The sequence below is a fragment of the Melanostigma gelatinosum genome (genome assembly GCF_949748355.1).
Source record: "Melanostigma gelatinosum genome assembly, chromosome: 2".
Lineage (NCBI taxonomy): Eukaryota > Metazoa > Chordata > Actinopteri > Perciformes > Zoarcidae > Melanostigma > Melanostigma gelatinosum.
In genome coordinates this window covers 15,468,892-15,494,114 of record NC_136635.1, presented here as the reverse complement: position 1 = coordinate 15,494,114, position 25,223 = coordinate 15,468,892, and the positions used below count along the sequence as shown (strand labels likewise).

The window sequence follows — 25,223 nt, the reverse complement described above, 5'->3', positions numbered from 1 at the left end:
CTATTAATAACTAATTGTATACTTGGCTTGGCTTCTTGTTGCCCAAAGCGAAAATAAACTACAGTGTAATTTATGAGCAGAATAACTCAAATCGAAACGGGTCTTATAAAGAATGCAGCACACGTGTGCCACCCTGCAGTCATAAAGCTTTCTTGCATGTTTTTAGTATTTTTAAGGTAATCAGATCTGAAATAGTGTGATATTTCTGGAGGAAATGACAGGTACGCATTGAGCTGCCTAATTAATATATATGTGACCGTTCATCACCTACATTGTTTTATTTACAGAAATCATTTTCAAAGTTCTCTTACCCAGTATCATTTAAAAAAAAAAGTTTAGAGTTGAGGGGGTTAATTCATACAACTACACGTAATTAGCAAAGTCATTGAAATGAATTATCGCTTCAACGATCAGCTAAATATCTGACAGCTCCAGGAGACTTGGTTTATCGTTAGCTTTTGGTGTGTGTACCATAAATAACCACATCAATTAAACAGACAGCGTCACACAGCTCCAGTAACAAGAGTCTTCTGGGAACAGTACTGTTTTAATACAGACAAGTTTGAATGAGCTCAAACTCAATGAGCATTTATTGTCTCTCTAATTTATTTGCTGTTGCATTTCATTTCCTGGCCAATTCACCCCGATAATCAGATGACAATTAATGAAGCATGAATCACGGAGAGCCGCTCAGTTTAACTCACTCGCTTTCATGACACCTGCACGCTCACAACAACACAGTTTGGAGAAGCATTCTTTTATTCCAAATAAAATCCTATGTAGTTCATTTTAAACAGCATTTCTAATCCTATCAGAACTCTGTCAAATGTAATAAAACTGGTTTTGTAGCATCATGTTTTGAAGAAATACTTCAAATACATTTTTCTCTCTCAAAGCTTGTTTTTTTTTTAGCATTGCTGTTTTTGGAGACATGATTACGTATCAACACATGGGCCGACTTCCTCCGACAACTTTGGTTTTTAGTACAAGAGAAAAACGTCACTATGAACATTTAAGAATCTTTAATTCACACTAGTAATAAAATTGCATTACATTTCATAAAATAAATGTTCCAGTTTATATATACAGAGAAAACAGACTGTACATACCCTCCAATGAACCATTTCTAAAAGGAAAATGAAACCAACCGGAAACAAATTTCACAAAACATACAAGCAATACAGTGCTCAGCTAAGCAGGCACAACTGTACATCAAAATGTGTAACTGCTCAGTGTTGGGGTGTGGGAGGGGCGAAAAGTTGAACATTTACAATAGAGTCCTTAGGGACTGATAAAGGGGTCTTAAAAAGTATTGCAGGCAAGCAGACATACGCTTGTCTTTTTCCAAGTGCAGCAGAACATCCATCTGGTGTGTAAAGTGTGGAGCCGATTGTTGCTGCCATGAGGTTCCAACTATTGAACCTGTGTCTCAAAGCTTCCATTCAGCTGGCCCTCCTCATAGTCCATTTGACACAAAATCATGTTGTTTTTTAGGAAAAACTTGTCCCCCACGCAAAACCTGTTGGCAGAGAAAAACAAAGAAAGGCACAACTGTTGTTAAAAACACAAAGATGATTACTGTTGGCATTACGACAAAGTGGTGTTTGTGTGTGTGTGTGTGTGTGTTGACTGGCTGACTGACTCTGCTCTGGCACAGAAAGTGCTGGATTTAAGATCAGCGGGTAATGATGATTCTGTTTGTTCGCACACATTTGGTTCGGGATGTTTTACCTGACGCACTGTGCCTCGTCAGATCCTAAGCCCGTTTTGATGGTCATCATAAATGTAAGGCTTCACATTAAAGTGGATTATAACCCGATCATTTCAAAGAAAGCAGACACGAGCACTGGCACCCGATAAAAGACAGGTCAGCGCTCCCTCGGCCTGGCAAAATGGCGTTGGCACCGCGGGAGTTTCCAAGCTTTCCTCTGCCATAGGGTTAGCTTTTTCACACACCAGTTTGGTTCCAGTGCTTGAGAATATTTTTCCTCTGAAGTCTCAGAGTCAATTGAGGAGGGAAAATAACACATAGCAGCCTGCCCTACTGATGTTCTCCTCTGTGCCGCTGTTTGTTTGTGTGACACAGTGGAGACGGCTCCATAATGTGACTGAAGGGGAGTGAAGATAAGAACATAGCCGAGCATAGCTTAGCTTCAGTCATGAGCCAGGCTGGTAAAACAGTCATGGCCATGGCAATACGATGCCAGATGAGACCTGGCTTCATGTCTGCCAGCTGAGAAGAGAGACTGCAGTCATAATTCCCATATAGCAGGTGTTCACTATGGTAACTGAATCTGGTCTACAGAAGGTTAATGGGCTTGTGCTGTGTGGAGGAACAGGGTCACGGAACCCCTGACAAGCATGCAAAGGACTCTCTGCTTCCAGAGTGGTGCCATTACTGACAGTATATTAATGGGAAAAAGCAATATTTGGGTATGTCATATTCTATGTGTATCACACCATGGGCTTTGTGCTCACTCCAATTTCATAATAGATCATATCGCCGAGGAATAACCAATTCACACATGTATAGAGCCATGCTCCCTCATACAGCAACACACCTCTGGACGACGTGATTTGTGTCGCTCAGATACATCCTCGCAAAAGAACAACAGCTAATTTTGCATCCCTCTGGCTTAAAAGATTTACAGATTTAGCCACAAACAAGTACAAACTGCTGGCAGTGTGTCACAATGGGAAATAATTAGCAGGGCATTACAAATGCAATACAGCAACCTTTATTTTTACAACACAGGAATCCACAAGTTTTCTTCCCTAGACTTGTCAGGTGGTCTGTAAATATATAATAGGACAAAAAGCTTTGTCCATTTTAACACGCCATTCATGTTTTTTATTTTATTTTGATGTCTGAGGTGATGTTGTTGTGCAGTTATGATCCCCATTCTTACCTCTGGTTACAAAGCTGACAGGCAAAACAGTCCAAATGGTAAACATTATCTCTGGCTCTCATCACCATTTCAAAAGCTGGGATCAGTTTACTGCAGGCTGCACAGTTCCCCGTTGTACCAAAGAGCCTGAAAGACAGAGAGCACAGACGGCGATTAACCCACCTTCCCTTTACCTTGATGCAATAAGGGAGTAAACAAAAATGTACTGACAGCAAGAACAATAGAAGAAAAACGCTGCAAAGGAAGGGAGAAGAGGGCAAACATCCTAATACGTCGAATGTAATGCACAAATCTTTCTTGGCACCCACTTGGCATTTTTGTTAATGAGAGTTACAAACATAGATCTTAATTCTTGGCTAATGATCTAATTAAAACAATCACATGGTTTTAATCTCCTTCTTCAAAGAACCCCCCCCCCCTCCTCCCCTGCACATTACAAAAAGCATGAAAACAAGTCTGAAGCAAACCATTTAAATCGTTGAAAGTTGTGTTCTTTCACAACTAAAATACCTAATGAGGCCTTTCTCCAACCAAAGCCAGCTGGATTTTTGCACAAGAGCCTACGTTCTATAATGTAGTCATAAGTTCAAAAGATTTCTCTTACAAGGATTTAGTCTCAATCTCTTTCACCATCTCCCGCTTTCATTCAGAGCGGAGCCTGAGACAGTGACGGGAGATGTAACCTTGAAGAGTTAACTAAATGTTTCACTGTGAACAGACTCAATGCTCAAACCTCGCTGCGGCTTGTTTAGGCTTATAGGAGCCACATGATAAAGGTCACAAACAGAGCAAGGGAGGCACTGGCGTAGATCTCTTTTCTCCTCAAAGCAAAGGAACCTCAAACGCTTTTCCCAGTTCTGATTTACATTTTCATTTTCCAAGCGCCTGCCCCCATGTTTAATTTGGAGATTCTGAAGCACAGATAGATTTATATATTCTGCAGGAGAAGAACCGTTTCGCAGCTTTGCAACAGGGGATAAGGCAACAGCAGATTGCCATTCCAACAGTATGTTAAACACTTTTCCCCCAAACTTGTAGGGCTCAGACAGAGGAGTCACAGTGTTGATATGCTGCCTTGTTTATGCTTGTCCCATTCAGTTGCTTTCAACTTGTTAAAGAAAACGTCGATCCAGCAGCCCTGCTTCTAATTAGGGGCCACTGCCCCAGAGGAGCAGGAGAGACAGAAACAGAGGGAGAAAGGCTGTTATGTTCCATGAGAGGGATTCACACGGTGTTAAACAGAGACATTGTTACAACTGGTTACTGTTTCAGTAAAACACTGCCTGGTCTCATCCAGTAGACATCTGCCATCTATGGGGCACTCTGCACAAAGATTCAAACACGTTCAGTGTTGATCCAAGAATTGGCAAAATATCAGTGCTACAGTGCTCCTGGTTTCCATTACCGTATGCAGCCTTGATTTCTGAGTTATCCCCGTTAGATATAACCCACTATCTCACACCTCCTGTGTCATCATGACAGTCAGGGGGGTCTGCTCCAGGTTTACACCACACCTGAGCTTTATACTGGACCGAAGGGTCACACGTGATGTCTTTTTCTCTCCCTCAGGGAACCGAGGCTATAAAAGAGCCCAGAAGCCTCGGCCACTTACAGAGTCTGACATGCACACCCCTGTAAAAGCTCGTAGGATAATTCAAACCCTTGTCTTATACACCCCGCTGGGCTGCGGACATGGTGCTGACTTGATACATGCAGGTTGTGAAAACACCTGGTGGGGAAGCCCAGCTTGCTGGCGACACTAAGTTCTACCTTCAGTCAAAGTAGTGTGTGACTCCTGAGGCTAGTTTTTACCTTTCAGCTACATGTGTATTTATATTCTCTACAAACCAGTCATCCAAATCCTGTGTGTAGCCTATAACCTCTCTTCCCATTTATCATGAAACAAAAGGATTGTTTGCTGTTCACATATGCAACCCCAGCTACTGTAGGTATGTTGCATTTTAACTTTACTAGTCTGGCAAAAATACAGGTTATTTTGATTGACTTGCAAAACTGAAAATGTTTAAAAAGCTGTCAGAATACGAACATTGCTACTTCAATAAAACTAGAAATAATATTTTTCCCTCAAGAAAAATGACTGCAACGACACTAAAGGCTTTCAGCGGGAATAAACAGAAGTGACTAGTTGCATACCCTCCCTTGTTTTTGTCGTCAAAAAACGTCATGGCATTTTAAAGGGGCAATCTACCAAATGTAGAGGCTTTGTGGAGTCTGAGAAAATAACCCTGATGATGTCACTATAGGTTATCTGTTTTCAGTTTGGGAATAGAGACTACAAATTTATAACAAAGAGCCCCCCCTCCCCTTCGCTGGTAAATACCCATATAAAAAAAAAAACCACATCCACTTTGAGCGGTGATGAAATCATCACGCTGAGTAGTTTACCCCATAACGAAGCACAAACACAGCACAGATGGGATTCTCCTGAGCCACAAGGATGTTTGTGGTGGAAAACGAACATAGGCTTGTATATGACTAAAACCTGATCATTTGAAACACAGATGAAGAAGAAATAAGGCTATTATTCATGAACAAAATATCTTATTACTCTAACACAGGTGAGTAGTTGACGACTATTGCGGTTTGTGTTCATCAAATGTGAACTTCAATGAACCATCATTGAACTGTAAAATAACTTCCAACTGCAACAAAGAAAGTCTTTGTTTTGTTAGGCTGTTATCTGTAGAAGATAGTCTGTAGTACTTTTGATTAGTTAGACAAAAGTATTCTGCTAATAGCACAGAAAGGCCTCGCACCTTTTAGGTGGGTGCGCATTAAAGATGAAGCAACAGGACCGTGGAATATTCTCTTCACTGACATTGGTTCCTCTGAGTCACCCTGATAAGTCTTCAAATCATGACGAGATAAACCTCTTCCATGCGAACACAACTTCCTTATCTGTTTTGTGATTTACTATCACAGGCAGAAATTTGGCAGAGCTTACATCTGCACCATAACGTTAAGAGTTGGAGTGTAAGAAAGTTTCCCACTCGCAGAGTTCTTCAGCCAGCAATTGATGTTTCTGGGTTATAGCGTAGTATCAACATATGGCTTAATTGGACTCCTTGTGGTAAGAGGAGATTACAGCCTGAGAGAACTGTTCAAACACATCACACTCTTCTCTTTGTGCTCCTATGAAGCCAAAAGCAACCGGAGTTGAACCACTACTGCAGCAGTCTCATGAGTAACAGCTGAAAATGGTGCTGCGTATAGCAAGCAATGAATGTTTCACACCGAAACATGATTGAGATGAAAATGTAAAGGTCGAGGGATTTGCTGTCAGATGCAAGAATGCAAAGTAAAATAGATACACACAATTAGGTAGATTCAAGGCGTTGAAAGCAAAGTGGGAGCCAACAAGTGAACAGGTCAGACCGGGTCATCTTGTGCTGAAGAATGGACGATACTGTAATTAAAACATCTATAGAGATGGTGTCATCTATACAAACCATACACAGTATGTACAGTACAATATACACTTAAAAACATGATATGCTTCTCAGCACTGAAACAGTGCCTTCATAAACCGTGGATTACCTTTGAAAAACATTCATTCATTTCATTTACAATAGATTTTATTTTGTTTGAATATTTTCTGCAGAATACTCATGTATTGTTCTGACACATGTCCTGTATTGTAGGAGTGCAGTGGCTCATGCACTTCCATTTCTGTGGTCATTTGGATTAAATGAATCAATATTCTCAAAAGGAAAGTGGGGAAAAAAAAACATTTCAGGATTTATATTTATACAGAGCGTGAATGCTGAGTTTCTGAGTATTGTTCAGTGCTGCTCATAAGACACTGAGTACATCGAGTTTTGTCGATCAATCGTCCGCATTGCAACAGTTTGAAGCAAAAAAAAAAAAGGTCCTCTTTAAAAGTAGACACTTCTGTGGTTTATTTAAATTGGTTAGAGGGCCAGAAGTGCTGATTTGGATTGCTCCCCACAACTCGTGAGGAAAGTGAAAGTAGGCTGGCTATTTATTTTTAGGAACTTCTAAAATTCATCATCTTTGTTGAGATATTGTATAATCCCTTTTGTAGTACATAATAGTAGGGCTGCAACATGGTGACATTAGTAGTATAGTGAAACATATCACAGAGCCCCGGCGACAACTTCTATTGTCTCGTCTTATCGGACCAACAGTCCACGATATTCAGTTCACCATCACACTTGACGTACGTAAACTATAAATTCTTACAGTTGAGAAGCTAAACCTCAGAATTATTCTGCTTGTGAAATTACTTTGATTATCATAATAACAGCTGTTTAAAATAATGTGATTTAAATATTGAATTACAAAGTCCCTCTCTCAGATGACAGGCTTTAATAATGGAATCCATAGTAATCATTGTTGTCGCTTGTATCTAATTATATGCATTGTGTCTTGTTGTGTAATTTAATAATTGCATTTTATTTTTAGTTTGAAGTTCTTACCAACCAAATAAAAAAAATATTCATTTTAATAGCCCATTCTAAGGTCCGTAAATAATCAACATGACTTCTCATGTCAGCTCTTACATGCATTATACGCCAACATGTATCGCTGCCTAATCCCTGCCTCCTACAATCTTCAACACAGCGGAACTGCACAACTCTTTCGTGGCTAAAAATGTATCTTTGTGTGCTGGCGTGGGTTGTTGGGAGCAGAGTTGGATGGCAAGAATGTAAAGACGCTTTTGTTATTGAGTCATTACAATCACTCTTCAGAGAAGAGAGGGCCTTCTTAAGTTCTTTCAACTTCCAACTTCAAACCCTTAAAGCTCCTACAGTGCATCATCTGCCCTTCTGTATTGCTTCCCTCAGATTGGGCTGTGGCTCTTAAAGTTTTCTACCTCTTCTCTGAGCTCTTTGAGACTTCACAGCTTGCACAGAGTTCGTCAGATTTCATAAAAGAGAAATCTGTTCATGCATGCATCGCATGTGCTGACCTTCCCCAACAGTTGAGTCTTTTTGAAAGTGTAAACCTTTCGGGTTCAAATCTATCTTGCTCAGAGAGGAAGAGCAACTGTTAAGGGAGGAGAGCAATTGTTTTACCTCCTATAGTAGTAAGGAGAGCACATATTAGAAAAACAGTCACATCCAGATGGAGCTATCATCTTCTCCCTGCTATTTCACCGGTTTATGGATAACTTCTAATGTTCATTATCTTGAAAACGTTTTCCTCTTACAGTTAATTATACCCCATTTTGATAAGTGGATGACTATTATGTCCTCTCTAATATATGAAATAGAGGATTAAATGATTTCAGGCTTCAAGTCCTGATGATCACACCATGACTAGATTGTCAACCCTCTGGTGAAGTCGAGCCATCCTGGGCCCTAGACATAAAGGAAACGCCTAATTAATCTATTATTCTCATTTATAATGAAAGAGTGTGGCCAAGTTGATCAAAAAAAGACTCTCTTGATACCGGGAAGTGAAAGAAAGTGAAGTTTTTGTTGGTGCAGTGGTTTGGAGGGCAGTGGAGGACGCTGTTTAAGGCATGTGTGTATTTTAGGGTTTGTGTGTGTTGAAGTGTAAGGTTCAGGAAAGCGTGAGTGCCTTCAATAAGTTGCTAATGCCACTGAAGGACAATCACAGATGGAGCTCCTATAATAATTAATGTGAGCATGGCAGGGATCCAAACTCAGGGAAATAACCAAAGTGTGTTTGATCCCCCTGCTTGTCTTTAATGAAGGAGGCTAATTCAGTGCACAGATTTAACTTCATTACAGCAGGTGAGTGGAGCCTTCGTCTTACTATACAGAAAAGAAGGAATGAAAAGGAAACTAGTGCCGGATGAAGACTGCATCGCCTCCTTTCAAATACTCTGGTCTCTCAAACTGCCTGCTCTCGTACACAAGGCAAGGTTTTTAATTTGTTCCACAATAGAATTCATCTCAAGCATCTCTAGCCATTAAGTACTCTGCATTTGTCGCAGGCTGAAGAGCAGGCGAGTGGGATGGATTTCATTAGGTGATCCGGGGCAACAGAGGAGCACAGAAAGCTCTCTCCTCATCTTTCCTTTTTATTCTTATTTTACTATTCCTAACTCTTGATTTCATATGTCGTTCTCAGTTTTTCATCCCGTCTCTGACCTCCACAGCTTGCCGGTCTAATGTGTGAGAAAGCTTTTCCTTCTCCCTTCACAGTGCCAGTTAGGCACTTATAGCTCGGGGGTTGGGGCTGCTGTCCTTTCAGCAGATGTATTCTACCAAGTGAAACTCTGAGCTTCATCATTTTTTGCCTTCTCTTGGTCATTTTCCCATTTATTATTACCTCATCTGCACCATCTGCCCCTTCTGGGGGCAGCATCAGGTCTTAGTGGACCTCTCACTGCATCTTAAAAGCATTAAGTGTAGGTGGGAACTGATGGATGGTAATGGCCTATCTCAACGTTACGTCCCTAAGCACCTCTCAAGTGGGCTGCGGGCTTCGTCCAGGTCAGAGGAGAAGCTGAGACGTAAGTAAAATGTCATGGAGATCCATGAGTGAGGGAGGGAGAAAACCAAGTTGATTAAGGGTCACTTTGGTTTGGATTTTAGAAATGATACAAGATGATAGCTGCTGTTTTGAATGTTTGTAAATTAGAATAATGGAACTGATACAAACCTTGTGGGTAGCAATAAGCTGGAGGTATCAGTGAGGGAGTAAGGAGACAAGTAGGCAGAAAGAAAAGGGGAAAGGGGAAAGGGGGAGGGCAGCGCAGGACAGGGAGTTTTAAAGGGGGGGGGGGGGGGCTAGGGCACCGGCATCCCTAAGTCGGCCCCTGGGGGGTTCCCTCACAGATAAATGGTAGGATCTCATTGGGAATGTGACTTAACGCCCAGGAAATGGTCATGTTTAATTTAACAAGCAGATGGCAGGGGCATCTGAAGGGGGGTATACAGAGCCAATGACACTGATGAAGCAACAAGCCTGGAGGATTCTCACAACCTACAGCTCTGGTACAAGAGCCAGCAAGTCTACTTCATGAGTCACTCTGTGTTGATGACAAAATGATGATAAAAATATGAAAAACAGTAAAAACAAACATGTGGGGGTTTGAAATTAACTTATCTTAATGGACATATATTGTCAGTAGCAGTGAGACTGTTTGACTAATGTATAATGCAATTGTTATTAAATTACGGTAGATTAGTTATTATATTATTTTTGTAAATGTTGTTGAGGAGGTAAATTGATCCACCTTTCCACAGTAGCTCCTAATGTCTTCAAAATTCATCAAGAACAGATATTGCCAGGTATTAAATGTTAAGTATGCTACGAGAACAAGCTATTGTAAATGTCAACCAAGTGTAACCCACTGCTTACTTTATATTCAAACTGTGATGATGCATTTGGTATTCTGGATGCAGAAATGTCATGACAGCACGACTCATCCTTTGATGGTTGCACAAGACTTTTGTACAGTATTTAGAATTTATTTTTTTTTTTTATGCAAAGGAGTCGCACCGCTCCTAAAATAGCCCAGATGTTTTTTGTTTTTTTCTGCCAGTGGAATATGTTTGTGTTGGAGCATCCCCTGAGGAATATTTGCATGATTTCGATTTTAGCTGTGTTTCTGTGAATGGAAGCCACAGGAAACACACACTAAGAAACCAAAGCAAACGGTACCAGGAGGCAAAAAAAAACAACCCTTTGTGATTCTTTCATGTCACAGGGCTCTTGGAATGGCATGGCATTTGTGTTTGTTGTGGGTGGAGCGAGGTGATTGTGTGTCTCACTTACCTCAGGTAGTCCCTGCGACAGAGGATGAGGTTGGCTTTCGTATAGAGGGTGGAGCCCACCTCCCCCAGGCGGCAGTCGCAGCAGGCACATTTGAGACAGTCCTCGTGCCAGTATTTGTCCAGGGCCTTGAGCAGGTAGCGGTCTTTAATCTTGCGATTGCAGCCAGCACACCCCTTCTGTTTTCCTTTGGGCTGGACGGAGAGCATCGGCACACCTGTAGTGATAAGGAGACAAACAGCCATGAGTGATTTACGGCCCAGGAACACGAGTGACTTTTCATGTTCTCTTTTTGATAAGCTGGCTGCTTCTCGAAGGCGTCTAAGCCTGGCCTTGCGCGTGGCCACAGCACACGGACTACCTGCTTCATATGCATTGAGGGAAACATTCTTCCATGTCGATAGGCGCACAGGTCACATTGGACTACAAAGCCCTGACTTACTCCTTCCACTAAGACCATGCTGTAATACAAAAGTTACATGATCACTTGCAGCAGCTTTCTGAGGAAGGGGCATGTCTTGTGTATTTCCAAAAAGACAGAATGTTTATTTAGCTTACTGTGGTATTTACAGGGAGCTGTGTAGTACGTTAGTTACCTGCCATTTCATCAAAGACCATTTCACTCAACTGTCTACAGCTGTAAAAGCTCCTCATGGGCTTTGTTTGGTATAGATTAACATTAACCTTTTAAAAAGCCTCTGACCACAAAAACGTTGCTACCAGACCCCAGTGAGATATGTTATGGCCTAAGTGCCTTTTAGCATACACTCACTCTCGGTGTTTCATACACACACACACACACACACACACACACACACACACACACACACACACACACACACACACACTTGCACACAAAAACCACAAACACACACACACACACAATGTTCCCTACTCAGAGCATTACAGCCTTACCTCCTTTTACACTTATCTGTACTCATGTGTCTGCAACGAGCGAGCCTAAGTTACCAAACTCGCAAATTGCCCTGCTGTCACGCAGGTCCCCTTTAAGCCCGCCTTTTAGCCTCCTAAAGGACAAATAAAGTCCATTTAATAACAGCACTAAACACTAATAGTCTATGTGTGGTTGACATTTGTGTTTGGACTAAAAGCCCCCCTCAGGCCACTGCTGGTACAGAGGCAGGGGCGCGCAGCTCCCCTCTGTAGCACTAACAGGTCTGCCACAGCTGAAAGCACAAGACAACAGCTCTTAAGACACTCTCTCACACACTGAGCTATTGATCCATCTAAAAGAACACACAGTGGACGCCACTTGCCACTCTACTTTCAAAACACATTTCTCTCTCTCTTTCTCTCTCGAAAAAAAAGGAAAAAAAGACCAGACACTCTGCATCACAGGGGGCTAGGCCAGCATTTTGTGTGGGTATCTATAAAGGCCACTTTTAAAGACACGTTATACTGAGTTTTATATAAAATGTCAATGTTTTACTGTTGCACTTTAGAGATGTGCACGGGTAGATTTTGTCGAGGCCAGGTACAAGTTTTTTAAATTTGCATTTAATTTGCAGGAAAGTATGCACAATTGCGACAGTGTTGTTCAGTATGAATAGGGGTCATTCTTTAGTTGGAGCTGCCATTTTACAGTAACTTCTGTGGTTTGCTCAGTGATAAATACAACCTCAGCTGGCAACAAGGGACTGCTTCACTCTCGGCACTGTGTTTGTCTGCTGAACCTGTCAAGTTTGTTCTCTTTCACAAAAACCGTATACCACTTTTTAGAAGACTTCTTTGGAATAGGAAAACATATTTTTGCCCTCTCTTTCCGTATCTCTCTCTTTCTCTCTCTCTCACACACACACACACACACACACACACACACACCCCTAAATGGACTCACAAACTACCTTATTGGATCCAGATTTGCTCTGCAATTTTTGGCCATCCACACATCAATAATGCTATGAATGTAATATCATTAGAATTTTCCCCTTTTAAAAAAAAGAGGTGAAAGAAATAGGAGCGCTTGTTATTCAAATTCATGCCTTTGGTTTATATGTCAGTAAGTGCTCTGGTGGCGTTGAGCTGTCTTATTTCTTTATCAGAAGTGGAAAGCAGAGGCTAATTGGTCCGGTGCTGGTGATGGGAGCCATCAATTAGTGTTCCACCTGCCCTCCAGCTCCCTCACCTCCCTCCCTCTCCAAAACAGACCCCTTGAAGCTGGAGCATTAGGATCACAAAACCTGCTATAAATACCAATGTTCAGTGTAAATTAAGCTAAAAAGCTTCAAATTCAAGCCACACTGGTTGAGGGTGGACTCTTATATACCTGCATTTTATGGCTTGTTAGGGGAGCTCTCTGCAGGTATGCCTGACAGACTTCTACAGAACTAAAAACAGTCTTAATGAGGAGAGAGAAAACGTGTGTATGTGTGTGTGCTTCAGAGCTTGTGCAAAGATAAAGAAAGGTCTCTCGGGATCACAAAATTCTTTAATTTGCCTTTTATGACACCTAATTAGTTATTCTACTCAAAATCTTTGCTTTAAATAAGAGAACTAATTACACAAAAAGGTCGTTCCTCCACCTCCTGAGAACTACTCCTAATTGGTTGAGACCACCGCCCGCCACACACTCCTTAAACAAATCACGTGTGTGTTTTACATCAGGTTTTGAAAAGGCCAAAGCTTAACCTATCCTGGAATTACTGCATGCTTCTCACCCCCTCCATTAGATGCACACTTTGTTTAAAACCCTGCTCAGCATCATCAAAGTGACAACATTGTTCGCAGTGAGTCTGACTCTCACATCTTCATGCGTCCTGGTCCTTCAGCCCTTCTGCCCGTAAGAGAGATGTCTCAATGGAGGAATGCCTAATGTCCGCTGGGAAACCAGTATGCACATTCAACTCATGCGTCTTTCTTGAAGCCATTGCCGGGAAGAAACACAAGTTTGATGTCTTCCACCAAAACAGCCTCTGGAAAATAGCTTTAATAGTACTGTAGCAAGCACTAGCTCAAACCTACTAAACAAAGAGCAGTGCCAGAAAAAAAAACCCAGAGTGTGTAAAGTAAATGTCTTTTCAATTCCCTTAATGCCACGAGACATTTTCTTGCACCTGTCACCACTCACGGCGCTATGTGAAACTGTGGAGTAGAACAGAGCCTCACATGCTTGCCACCCCCCAGAAAGAAAAGCTGCGTTATGAAAGGAAGCAGCAGACTAGGAGGCAGCCTCCACTTAATCCAATCCATTTAACAGATACAAGTGCTACTGACCTTCCAGTGTCATTTGATGTCACCAAAAGCATGCCTCTCCAACATCACAATTCATTCTCCAACAAGGGATGCATTTTACCCCTCAAAGTGGAGAGACAGCACTTGCCCTGCCAAATATTCTTCCTGAGAGGGAATTTAATTTGCCATTAGTACTGTGTGTAAAGGCCTGTCATCTTTCCCTTCTACCATCCATCTACTTTCTTTCAGATTGTATCTTTCAAGGATATGTACAGTTAGTTTTTCTCAGCCCAAGCAGTCTGTCAGAGCATGTATTTTCTATTATAAAGATAGCATCCGATTTCTGTTACCCCATTTAGACTTCCGTCTTTACAGCTATGAAAGAATCGCATCAGTCCTCCTAACCTTTTTGATATATGGTTAAGGATTTAAAAGAAAGAACTTTTTAGAGCACCCAAGGAAATGTTTGAAATTAGACAAATACAATGACCACATGCCCTCAGACTGGACAGGACTGTGTGAGAAGAAAGATGACTTGCCCACTTGACAACAAAAATATTTGGAGCCAAACAAGTGAGCTGATGCTCGCAGATCACGCTGCATACAGTAATGTATACATGTATTAGTCCCTCTGAGCCACCAGGCATTGTGCCATATCATGCCAACTAAAAGAAGATTGGTTATTGCCTTCAACTATTGCATCAACTGCAAAACCAGGAAATAATAATATGTTAATAATAAACCTGGTTTTTTTAATCAAATATAAGATGATTTCTATTATTCTCTGACTTGCAGAGAGTTAATCATGTGCCTGTTTTGAAGAACTCTATTACCTGCTTTAACAATACAACATGTTCACGCCTTCAGGTTGTACAAATTCCTGCAGCCAGACTGATAACTGTATCAAACAAAAGAGAGAGAATCCCTATTTTAGACTTCCTGCATCGGCTTCCAGTGAACTTCAGGATTAACTCATTACTTTTGAAGCACCACATGGTCTAGCACCATCTTTCTGTGCTCAACCTCTCTCTTCCATCGTTTTACTGTATGTAGGACTAGCAACTCGCAATTATTTTCATTGTTGATGAACCTGACAATCATTTTCCGGGTTCATTGATTATTTGCTTTGTAAACAGGTGAAAATATCCTGTAATGTTACGCCGCTGTTTGGCTTAATATCAGATATTCAATTAGTATATGAAACTGAGAAAAAGCATTAGAGAACTGATTAATTACTTTGCAAAATAGTTGCCAAATGATTGTTATGTTAACTTACTACAAATGATAAGGAAATCGACTCACATTTATGGTATCCTTCACTACACCACATGATCCCAGTGGAACAGCTGCTCTTACAGGCATCATCCTTAATGGCCAAAGGGAGAGTTGATTCTTTGTTTTGTTATGTCTGTTGATCAATTAAAAGCTCTGACGCAGACTTTGCTGGTTCATGGGGAGGTAAAGGATCTTGAGAGAAACACTCAGCCTTCCTGACACATGGGGAGGGAGGTGGGCTTTCAAAGAGGTGGGAGCTGGCCCTGGGTGGGCCTCCTCTCAGGGGCCCCTATAATTCCAACTCCCAGCTGCAGCGAATAAGCCACCAGCGTGGTGCATACACAGACTGGGAAGCTCGGGGAATTAGATACTATATTACCAAATGATTGCATTTAGCTGAAACAAGTGTTATTATCATCATCATCATCATCATCATCACTAATTCAAAGCACTCCTGCACAAGCAGACATAAATAGCCAATGATGAATCGACAGAAGTTACCAAACTACTGAATGTCAACCCTGCATGACTGAATGAATCATCTCAATGAATCTTGAAATCTAAATTAAATTAAATTGTATTATTACAGGAAGAGCAATAAATTACATTGGAAGATTAAAAATACTATATTGGCACAGTATTGGCAAAATGCTGAGCAGATCTGCAGGTCAGAAGCTGCAGCGGCTGATTTATTAAACCTCACCCTTTTACTTTTCACCTACCACAGTAAATGCCAAATACAAATTGTCCCTAGGCCAAGGTGTCTGCCTCTATAGGTTAATGGGGATCTCATGCAGATGTCGTGCCATTGTGTGCATGAATCAGCCCCTTTCATTCTGCTCCCGTCATCGCTGTAATTGAGCCCATAGACACGTTTCCCTATTGCCAAGACAAAACACAAGACATCTGCTAATAGCATCAGCTGGAATATACATGCCAGTTGAAAGCAGACTGATGAGTGTATTCTGAAAGATAAACAAAATAAACACCAGTGATTCATTGTGTGAACCATGTATCTATCCGTAGTTTGAAACATTCGCAGGAAGAAAAAAGGAAAAGATATGCATGAACACGCACACACAGAGAGAAGCTCTCTCTCTCTCTCGCTCTCTCTCTCTCTCTCTCTCTCTCTCTCTCTCTCTCTCTCTCGCTCTCTCAAATTAGGCAGTTTCTTACAAGGCCCAAGTCAATATTACATTTCACACTGACACTGTGTTTTCTTTTCTTCTGATAGTTAGCCGTAAGAGCATTCTATGTTACTGTACGGCATGCTACATTTCCAGATGGTTGTGTATGAATGCTGGGGTCTGTGAGGTGATTTCTGGGACTGTATGCATGCTATGATTATGACATAATTAACACCCACAGTAAGTGGGAGAGAGAGCAGACATGGCTGGTGCGGATGAGGAGGGGACTGTTCATTAACAAGATGCACTCTCTCAAACTTTGCAGCTTGCTGCTGCTAATAAGCCCTGGTGAAACGGAGCCCAGCCGTCCCTTGCATTGACCCTGGCACTGCCCAGGATAAGGGAGGGTTTTGTCTCCTGGAATAATTGCTCTTTTCACATGTTACAAGTGTCCTGACCCCCACGGTCGGCAGCCACTTTCCCTACCATAATTACTCCTGATCCGCTCCAAATGAGTCAGCCACATTAGGGCTGCAATAACACTGGCCCAGCTTCAAGCGCGGCATGGGGAGTCTCAGCAGAGCAGCCTGGAACAGGACTGCCTTTTCTCCCAGCCCACGGCCATTTCCATCACGTCAGAGGTGCATTTCTTACACTTGAAGTCAGCACGAAGGCCCTGGGCTCTTTTCTGAGGCTTACAGAAGGCATTGTTAGCTCCTGGTGTTCACTACTCACTGTGGTTTGGCACCAGACTCCATCCCAATTAACGGAAAACTTCATTAGGGTGTTTTTCCACACTCTTCAGCCCCCTATTATTTTTAATTTATTCACATGGGGTTAATTAAAAGAAATGTATCACAGAGATATGCAACAGCTTTCTAATTAAATTCGTTGCAGCTTTTTTTTTTTTTTTTAAAGACATGAAACTGGCAGAGTTTCCAAATTCTTACAGAAGGCGACTTGTTCCAACACTTGGTTGCTCAGTAGTAGGTTGAGATTAGAGCTCTGCAAGGTAAGCTGTCAACAGCAGAGACAGAGTGAGAGAGGGAGCGATGGGGCTTGGAAATGAGAGTGAGGGAGTAAGATGAATGAGGAGGAGAAAAGACGTGGTTTTATCATGCAGGGTTACCCCAAATAAACCCACGAGAGCCTTAAATAGGGAGGACTGTCGTAGTGTTGGGCTTTGTCGGCTGTTGCTCTGAGGAGTTTAGTTCTTGAAACCTGCCATTTTACCATTTTTCATTTAGTTACAAGCTGTCAATAACTGAGAAGGGGAATGCATCTTCATTTTCAATCCTCATACAGTACTTTTCCCCCCCCAATAGTCTAAGATTGAATAAAGTAAAAATCCATCTATTCTCAAACTATATACTTTGAAACTTTGATACACGAGGCAATCTTATCTGCCACTTTGTGATTCTTGACAAAAAAATAAACTCGAAAATCAAATCGTTAGACCTGTCACAGCCACCTTCCGCCATCCGGAACAGAATAATGCACAAACACTTTTAGGCCACATTAAAAATGCATTTGGAGAGGAATAAATGTAGCCCTCTAAAGTTTGTGTCACTCACGAGGTCAGGAAGTGATGTACAAAACCCTCCCCTCTCCCCAGCAATTACTGCACACTTATTATTTCAAAGGATATGCCAGGAGACAGGTGTGCCATTCAGGGTTCTCAGTGTGTCGAAAATGGAAGGGAAGAAGGAACACCACACTGTGGTGCACTGTGTGAGGCTCTTTAATCTTGAATAATGCAAATTCCCCACAGGGGGCAGTTATTTGGCAGCACTGGCCTCTAATGTCATTCAAGCACCTACTCTCACACCTGATGGGGTAAGTAATGAGGGAGGTTGGTTGGGTGCAGTTAGGGGAGAGATCTTCATGAAGACTGGGTGGATGGTAAACTAAATGTCTTATGTATCACTGCCTGTACTAAATCTCGCAAGAAAAGGAATATTTTAGATGACGTTTGGTATTTCATTTTGAAGATGGCTTGCTTTTAATGAATTCCTTTGAACACTTTCATATTGCCTCATAATATACAGACCATGCAGGCCTTATTCCTACAGGAGTAATTCTTGTTAATGGCTTAAATCAAATGGTAATTCAACTAGACACGACTGGCCTAATGATATAAAATTATAGACGTGTGATTGGAAAGATGTGGTCCAAGGTCTTACAAACAAGTTTCAGTAAATGTCGGGTTCAGTGGGAATGTTTGTGGATGGCCGCTGTCAACTGCCTCTGTATTTGTAGCTGCAAGCAGCGTAGTTAAGCACTGATTAAATCAGCAACTTCAATATCCAAAACCGAATCTACTAGCTTTAAGAGAGAAATAACTCACCCCTCTTTAATCACAGACTTTAATTAGCTATTTAAGATTTTATTTACCGAAGGTCATCCAATAAGAGATTAGTTCTCAGCAAGTTGGCTCCTATTTAAGAGAAGGCGCCCCAGGCTTTTCTATTTACCAACAAGATAGCTGTAATATCTTAAGGTGTTTTTTCTGGATTCTTGTCCTAAAAGGAAGCTCTTAGGAGGCCTTTATAAATGCATGAGGTATTTTATTTTTGCAAAACAATATCCAACTAAAGGTCATTTTAAGTTGGATTAGAACTACATATTGTACGTGAAAGTGCAGGAAAACAGAAGGACGGCAAGTTATGGGCCAACGAAATACCAGTTGTCCAATAACGTTAAAACAATTTATGGCTGTAAAGTTCACATGTCATTGCACTGAACTGCATTTGTATCCAATGACTGGAAACCTGCATTACATGAAGAAGGAGAATAGATCAGGAATAACAAAAGAAACTCATTATATATCTCTGTCTGAGATGCAACAAATATCAGACAGCTCTAACCAAAGCTACGTTTTGACACAAAACTGAATACTGCAATGGGGATATGAGATGAGTGTTGGTAAGATATTTACAGTGAAACAAGACTGAAAGTGTAAAAGCCCCACTAGCAGCCCCTAGAGGCTGCACCGCTGCTTACACTCACAAGAACAAAGTGTTTTACTGACCAATCAACACTGTCATCCTCAGTGCCACACACTCACACAGGCAGGGCCAAAAATAAATGAAAAATACTCAGCAACAGCGATCAGAGCTTTGTCAAATAGGAACTATGGAATCTGCAACAATTCCTGTGTGATGTGTGCACTATAGGGGCAACACAGCAGGTTAGTTCAAATCGCTGAAATCAAACTATATCATTACAATAATGCTGTATTGTATTTCTGCAAGTGTAGCCGCACATTTCACATGGACCAGCGCAAACCAATCAACAGCTGATTGAAATCATCTTAAGCACATGATTGTATGAAAATTGTCAACTCGGATTGCTCCACATGTTTGCCCGTAATTGCGAAATTCCATGAGAAACTGATGAAACTTTATATTTATAACCATAGCACATTTTACAGCTTCCTACTCCCATCAGAACAAACACTCACATGCACACTAAAGCTGGACTTATATCTTGCGTATCTGCTCATTACAGATATATCAATAATAAGCAACAAGACCGTTCGAAACTAAAAATGCCAAAGTAGGTATGAGGACATTTAGACACAGTGACTTCATTACATACAGTAGTTTGTTCACCAAAACGTACTGACAAGTGTATTTGTCAACTGTAAAATATTGAATATATCGATATGCGAGTGTGTATATGTATATATTCCTGATAGGGAATCTGTATTGGTCAATATATTTTTAAAACTCCAAAATTTCGATATTGGTATCTGCTTTAAAGCGGACGATTTCAGGAGGGATTAAACAAGACTTGTTTTAATGCGGGGCTGCTTTAAGATACAAGGAACCATTAACAGACATCAGTGCAATTCTGATTTGAGATGCAGTTCACACATGAATAATGCACCGTAGCAATTAAATACACATATAAACATTCAGCTTTCTTCTGGGTCGAAACACCCTTCAGATATTATAATAATAGTCATCTATGTCATATATGTGTTTGATTTCCCGTGAGGCTTTACTGTAGAAAGTGCTTACGTTGTCTTAGAGCGTCACAAGTGACGAGTTATTTTAACTCCGCGGGTAGAATATAAAAGCTCCTCTTCAGGAACATTTTGTGGGTATTTTGACACCTGCACTCAGCTGCCAGAGAACGATAGCTGATGACATTGTAGTTTTGACATCTGCTCATCTCTAGAACTTTGCTTGATGCCATTCCCCTTTCCCATCTTTCCTGTCTTCTTTACTAAGCCTTTAGTAACAGAATAAAGGAGGAATTATTTTCCGGAGAGCAAAGAGTGAGCTTTACAGCGCTCATCAGCGTGACAAAAAGACGGCAGAACAGAGAGCCCGTAATAGGTAGACCGGTGAATAAGTAACTTTATGTGGAAAACAAACTGATGAGATTTTTGTAGGAAGTGATCGTGTGTTTGTCGAGGCATCAATGAATGTTTTTTTCCACCCACATTAACATGAGTAGAGTCAAAAGCTTGAGAGAGTCAGCTTTGCAGTGGCAGTAACACACACTTCCAACAGGTTCAAACGGATGAATAACTAACTATATATACGACATGTTGTTAATAAATACAGCTATATTTATCAACTCGACTATGTACAAGGTTATTGGGGTTTCTTTTTTTTGCACGCAAGAATAACTTTGCACCTGTGCAACATCAACAATACGTCTGTGCATGTCTGCGTTTGTCTCAGCGCTCGTGATAAGACACTGGGTTTCTCCAAGGTGGTTTCAAAGGGGGTTTAAAGTAACGATTCATCTCCACTTGTCAGCACATTGGTGGCTTTTGTAAAAGGCTTCATTGTAACATTTGGACTGATGTGTGCATGCCCTTGTGGCTCTGAGTTTCTTATTTGTTCATACAATGTTCAATGTGGCGTCACTATCTCTGCAACCTTCACTGTTCTCACACTTCAACTCTACAATACACCAGAAATTCCTCATGACATGGAAAAAATATATTAGGGCGAATAAAAGGGTCCGACTTTGGACAACACAACAGGGATGGTCCGTTCCCTGTGATTCATGTGATAACGTAGCTGTGGCCTCTGACAATCATAAAAGGGCTCTCACAGCTCAAAAGTGCATAATTGAGTTTCTGTGCCACACTGATGAGTGCAGCCATTTACATCAAAGGCAGGTGGGCGCGCTTGCTAACATGTGTCTCTTAAGTCTCAATTCAGTACCTTTTGTATTCCACTAAGATTATCGAAAATGATAGACAACCGGAGCACTCGTAGATGTGAAACGATCAGGGCCGATATGGATCTAGAGGTTTAGTGGTGACGGACAGAAACAGACTAGACGCTAATAAACACTCGCAGCTAAAAATTGTATAAATGTTGTGATGAATGAGAATAGCTTTGGTATAACACACTGAAGGCGCAAACAATGTTGCATGCCAATTCAGAGTACTGTAGATCATGTTATTATCACATCTGTATCGGGGAAGATTCATTGGGTATGTTTTTGTATATTTTGTTGTGTGTTTGCTAATAGAAAAGGCAATGCAGGTGCCTGTAATAAAGCTTTTTAAAAGAAACTGCAGCGACTTGAGAAATATCAAACGAAGCAAAGTGTTTGTAATACTGTTCAGGGCCCAAAGCACAAAAAACAAACGTAATTTCAATATTTGAATCGGGCAAGTTTAATTTAGAAGTAAGAGCAAACCAATAAGCTGTGAAAATAGCAAATACAGGGGAGCAAACTGCATTCCTGTGGAAAAGAGAAAAGACTTAAGGAACACATAAAAGTAATCTCCAACTAGAAATTAGAAATCAACCTTCAGAAACCAAATAACAGAAAAGAAATGTTACTGTCCACTTCCTAAATCAATATAACATCGCTACGAGACAGTATTACCATGGCAACACTGGTAAAGTATGAAGCAATTCTTATTATTTAAAAATAAAAATCGGAGCCCGAAGCCCAAGTTTTATTACAGCAGCCGACAGATCACCAGTCTGTATTCATGTAAAGCGTTGCTTTTCAATCACATGCTTTATGAATGTACAAATTTCACTGGGCGGGATGATAACAGGATCATAAATTAACAAGCAAAGGTTACCAGAAATGCATGATTAGCTGGGGGATATTTCTTCTGCTCAGTATACTGTTGCTGTGTTAGTGTTCAGCAAAATGCTGCCTTCAGTGTGGACCCACTCGCTTCTCCTGCAGTTGCTACTGTATGAAGGAGGAGAGAAAAACGTATTTTTCCTCTCAAATTAGACGCAAATTGGAACCTTCGTATCACAGGGTGAAATATAATGTTGACACAGAATTGGTACATGTGTTGCTATTCATTAACTGTGACCTGCATATTAGGTTATTTCACAGAGCAGTGTCTGTCTTGCATTTACAGTCCTTCTCCGTGCTCTCTGACTCAGTGCCTTGACAGAAAGTGCATATTATAAGTTAATGACTGCGTCATCTGAGAGTATGGTGAGAAGTTTACAATGTGCATTTAACTTGGGATGGACACAACAGATAATACGGGCAACTACTTGCAACATGAAGCTAAAATTAGAAATATTTTAGGTTTGATCAAGTGACAGCAGTATGTCTAAAATATTATGTTCAGCTTTCGAATCTTAATGGATGCAGTGGGAAATGGTTTAGGCAGATTGTCTCAATGGAGCTAACATAAGGGGTCACGTAGCATATGTTAATTTCTGGTTAATGTTCTTGTTGCAGACTTTTCAGAAGGAAGTTCAAAAACACTCAGCAGCATTACTTTGTTGCCAACCAGGAGAGCAGGCTTTAAACACAAGACCAGACACACTGAAGATCTATTTTATGGGCTACGTAAGGACTGAAATATGAACACTTAACAGCACGCGCAAACACACACAGGCATAACAGTGACTCACTCAAGAGAAACAGGCAGTAATCATACACATACACCCATGTGGCCACCCAAAACTCAGACCCACACCTCCCTCTCCACATATGCACGCTTTTATTTTTGCAGGCACTAAGTGGATACATTAGACAAGAAGGTTGAATTGACAAGCCTATAACTTTAGAGCCAATAACCGCTAAGAGGCACCACAATGAAAGAGACCAGATCCAAGCAGCTCTGTTGACAACCTGGCCAAAATGCTGGAGCTGCTGGTCGGGCCCAGCAAATAAAGGGTGAAGCTTTTAGGTAATGAGCAGCAGGTGATCTCAGCTTTTCTGCAAGTCCTAATGCTCCTAAAAGCCACTCTCCCTGGTTCTGTAATTGGGCATCAGTAGTTAATGTAGTATTGACTGCATTACATGCTCCTGTGCATCCTTTCCCACTAATGCCATTTGCATCACCTTGTACATTTACCATATTGCTTAGCCAATAACTGTTAAAAGCAATCTGAATCATGAATCATATAGGGAACTTTTAGCTACATCCAAAGGAGACAATTTACAGTTGAGTTAATTTGGGTACATTTGCCGCACAACATGGATTCAGCCAGACAGACCAATTTATGTCTCTGCCGCAATCCTTTTATTGGTTTTTAGATGTGTAAGTGAAAGGATGCTCTGCTAAGATATATGAAATATCCATTTGCAAATGTAAATACTGGGTTACAAATGCATCCATTACTTTTGGAGGAGGAGGAGCCCTCTTCGATAAACTCAAAATGTGCAGAGGCTACTGCACTTTGAGAAATAACGCACAAATAAAAGGTTCGTGGAGGTTGTCATTGTGCATGTCAGCAGGTGGTCAACAAAGAAACCCTCAAAATACTCTTAAAGTAAGAAAAACATCAGAAAATAACTTCATTTCAGACCACATGACGCCTTCACTGCTGATTATAGAATATTGCTGTCATGTTGTGCACATATTTAAATGCATACGCACTGAGCGCAGTTTAGACCTGCATGTGATAAACGCACTGCACATCTCAACATCAGTTGAATCCAAAATGGGACACCATTAGTGGAGAGTTTGATTTAAATTTAAATTAATTAGATTGCCTCACCCATTAACCTAAATACATTGAAATAGATAAGTAATGCAAGTCGGCCTATTTGGATGGAAAGTGAGTGAACGCTGCACGGTGCTATCCATAATTTGCAATCAAGTTAAAAGCACTCTGCTGTCATCTCCCATCCCGTGGTGATGTCAAAGGCTGCCTCGCTAACTTCACAGACGCAAAAAGCACTTAGAGGAGGACAGAAAAGAGGAGCCACATGCACTGCAGCGTCTGCGGAGTATATCCTCAAACTCTGGGTTACACGTCACAACGCCACAGACACATCCGCTGTAAATAAACATGCAACTCTCTCCGAACGAAAGAGCAGTTTAGCAGTGGGGAGGCTATTTGTGTCAAGTGAAACCTCAACTTCATGGTACAGAAAGCAGTATTCCAGTTCCTTCGCGAAAACACGGAGCCTGTCGTGTCTAAATGGGGTTTAGAAAGCGAATGTAAAGCGCAGGCTGCGGGTGCGCAGGGTCCGGGGCGACGGGAAACACTTGACGTGTAAAATGTCAGTAGTTTTGCCGTGTTACTCCCCAGGTTCTAGCATCCTACGGCCGGAGCTGTTACTCACCCTCTTCCTTGTCCAACACCATCGTCCTGAGGAACGAGGAGTCCTTCCCCGGGCGATCCGTCCTCGGCTCCAGCAGGCTGCACCGCTCGGTCTGCTCAAAGCTTCTCTTGGAAATAGCTTTGAAACGCGCGGTTGACTAGACTACGCCTCGATGGACCAAAAAACCCTGGAAAGATGAATTGCCGTCTGCACGTTATTCTTTCTCCTCCTATCAATAATAATTCAGGCACGGAATACGGAGAGATACGCGGCGAGATCCCCCTATCCGGACTGAACTGCAATGCAAATAAATAGCGATCAAACAGCGTTGGTAGCTCTTGATAAATTCCATGCGAATAAAAAGGCAAAAACAATGAAAAGCGATATAAATCTAGTGTCGCCTATCTGTAACTGTGCACACACGGACGGATCAGACGCTCAGACTGAACGGCTGAGCTCTGCTTCGCTGTTA

The 25,223-nt window shown here is 41.4% G+C and overlaps 1 protein-coding gene across 1 annotated transcript; it reads right to left on the bottom strand.

Moving 5' to 3' along the window:
• Positions 1 to 866: 866 nt before the first annotated feature.
• lmo1 (LIM domain only 1) lies at positions 867 to 25,223 on the bottom strand. The gene is made up of 4 exons (XM_079294134.1): positions 24,773 to 25,223; positions 10,647 to 10,860; positions 2,910 to 3,035; positions 867 to 1,519 (listed from the first exon to the last, which is right to left on the bottom strand). Exons 1-4 carry the CDS (start codon positions 24,792 to 24,794, stop codon positions 1,414 to 1,416), a joined length of 468 nt encoding a protein of 155 aa, XP_079150260.1. The 5' UTR covers positions 24,795 to 25,223; the 3' UTR covers positions 867 to 1,413.

What these genes read in the sequence shown, in the direction of transcription:
- lmo1 (XM_079294134.1), bottom strand. Translation starts at nt 24,794, where the DNA reads ATGGTGTTGGACAAGGAAGAGG. An exon ending in GGTGTTGGACAAGGAAGAGG is followed by an intron (nt 10,861 to 24,772) that starts GTGAGTAACAGC and finishes TTATCACTACAG; the next exon opens with GTGTGCCGATGCTCTCCGTC. An exon ending in TGTCGCAGGGACTACCTGAG is followed by an intron (nt 3,036 to 10,646) that starts GTAAGTGAGACA and finishes TCTGTCTTTCAG; the next exon opens with GCTCTTTGGTACAACGGGGA.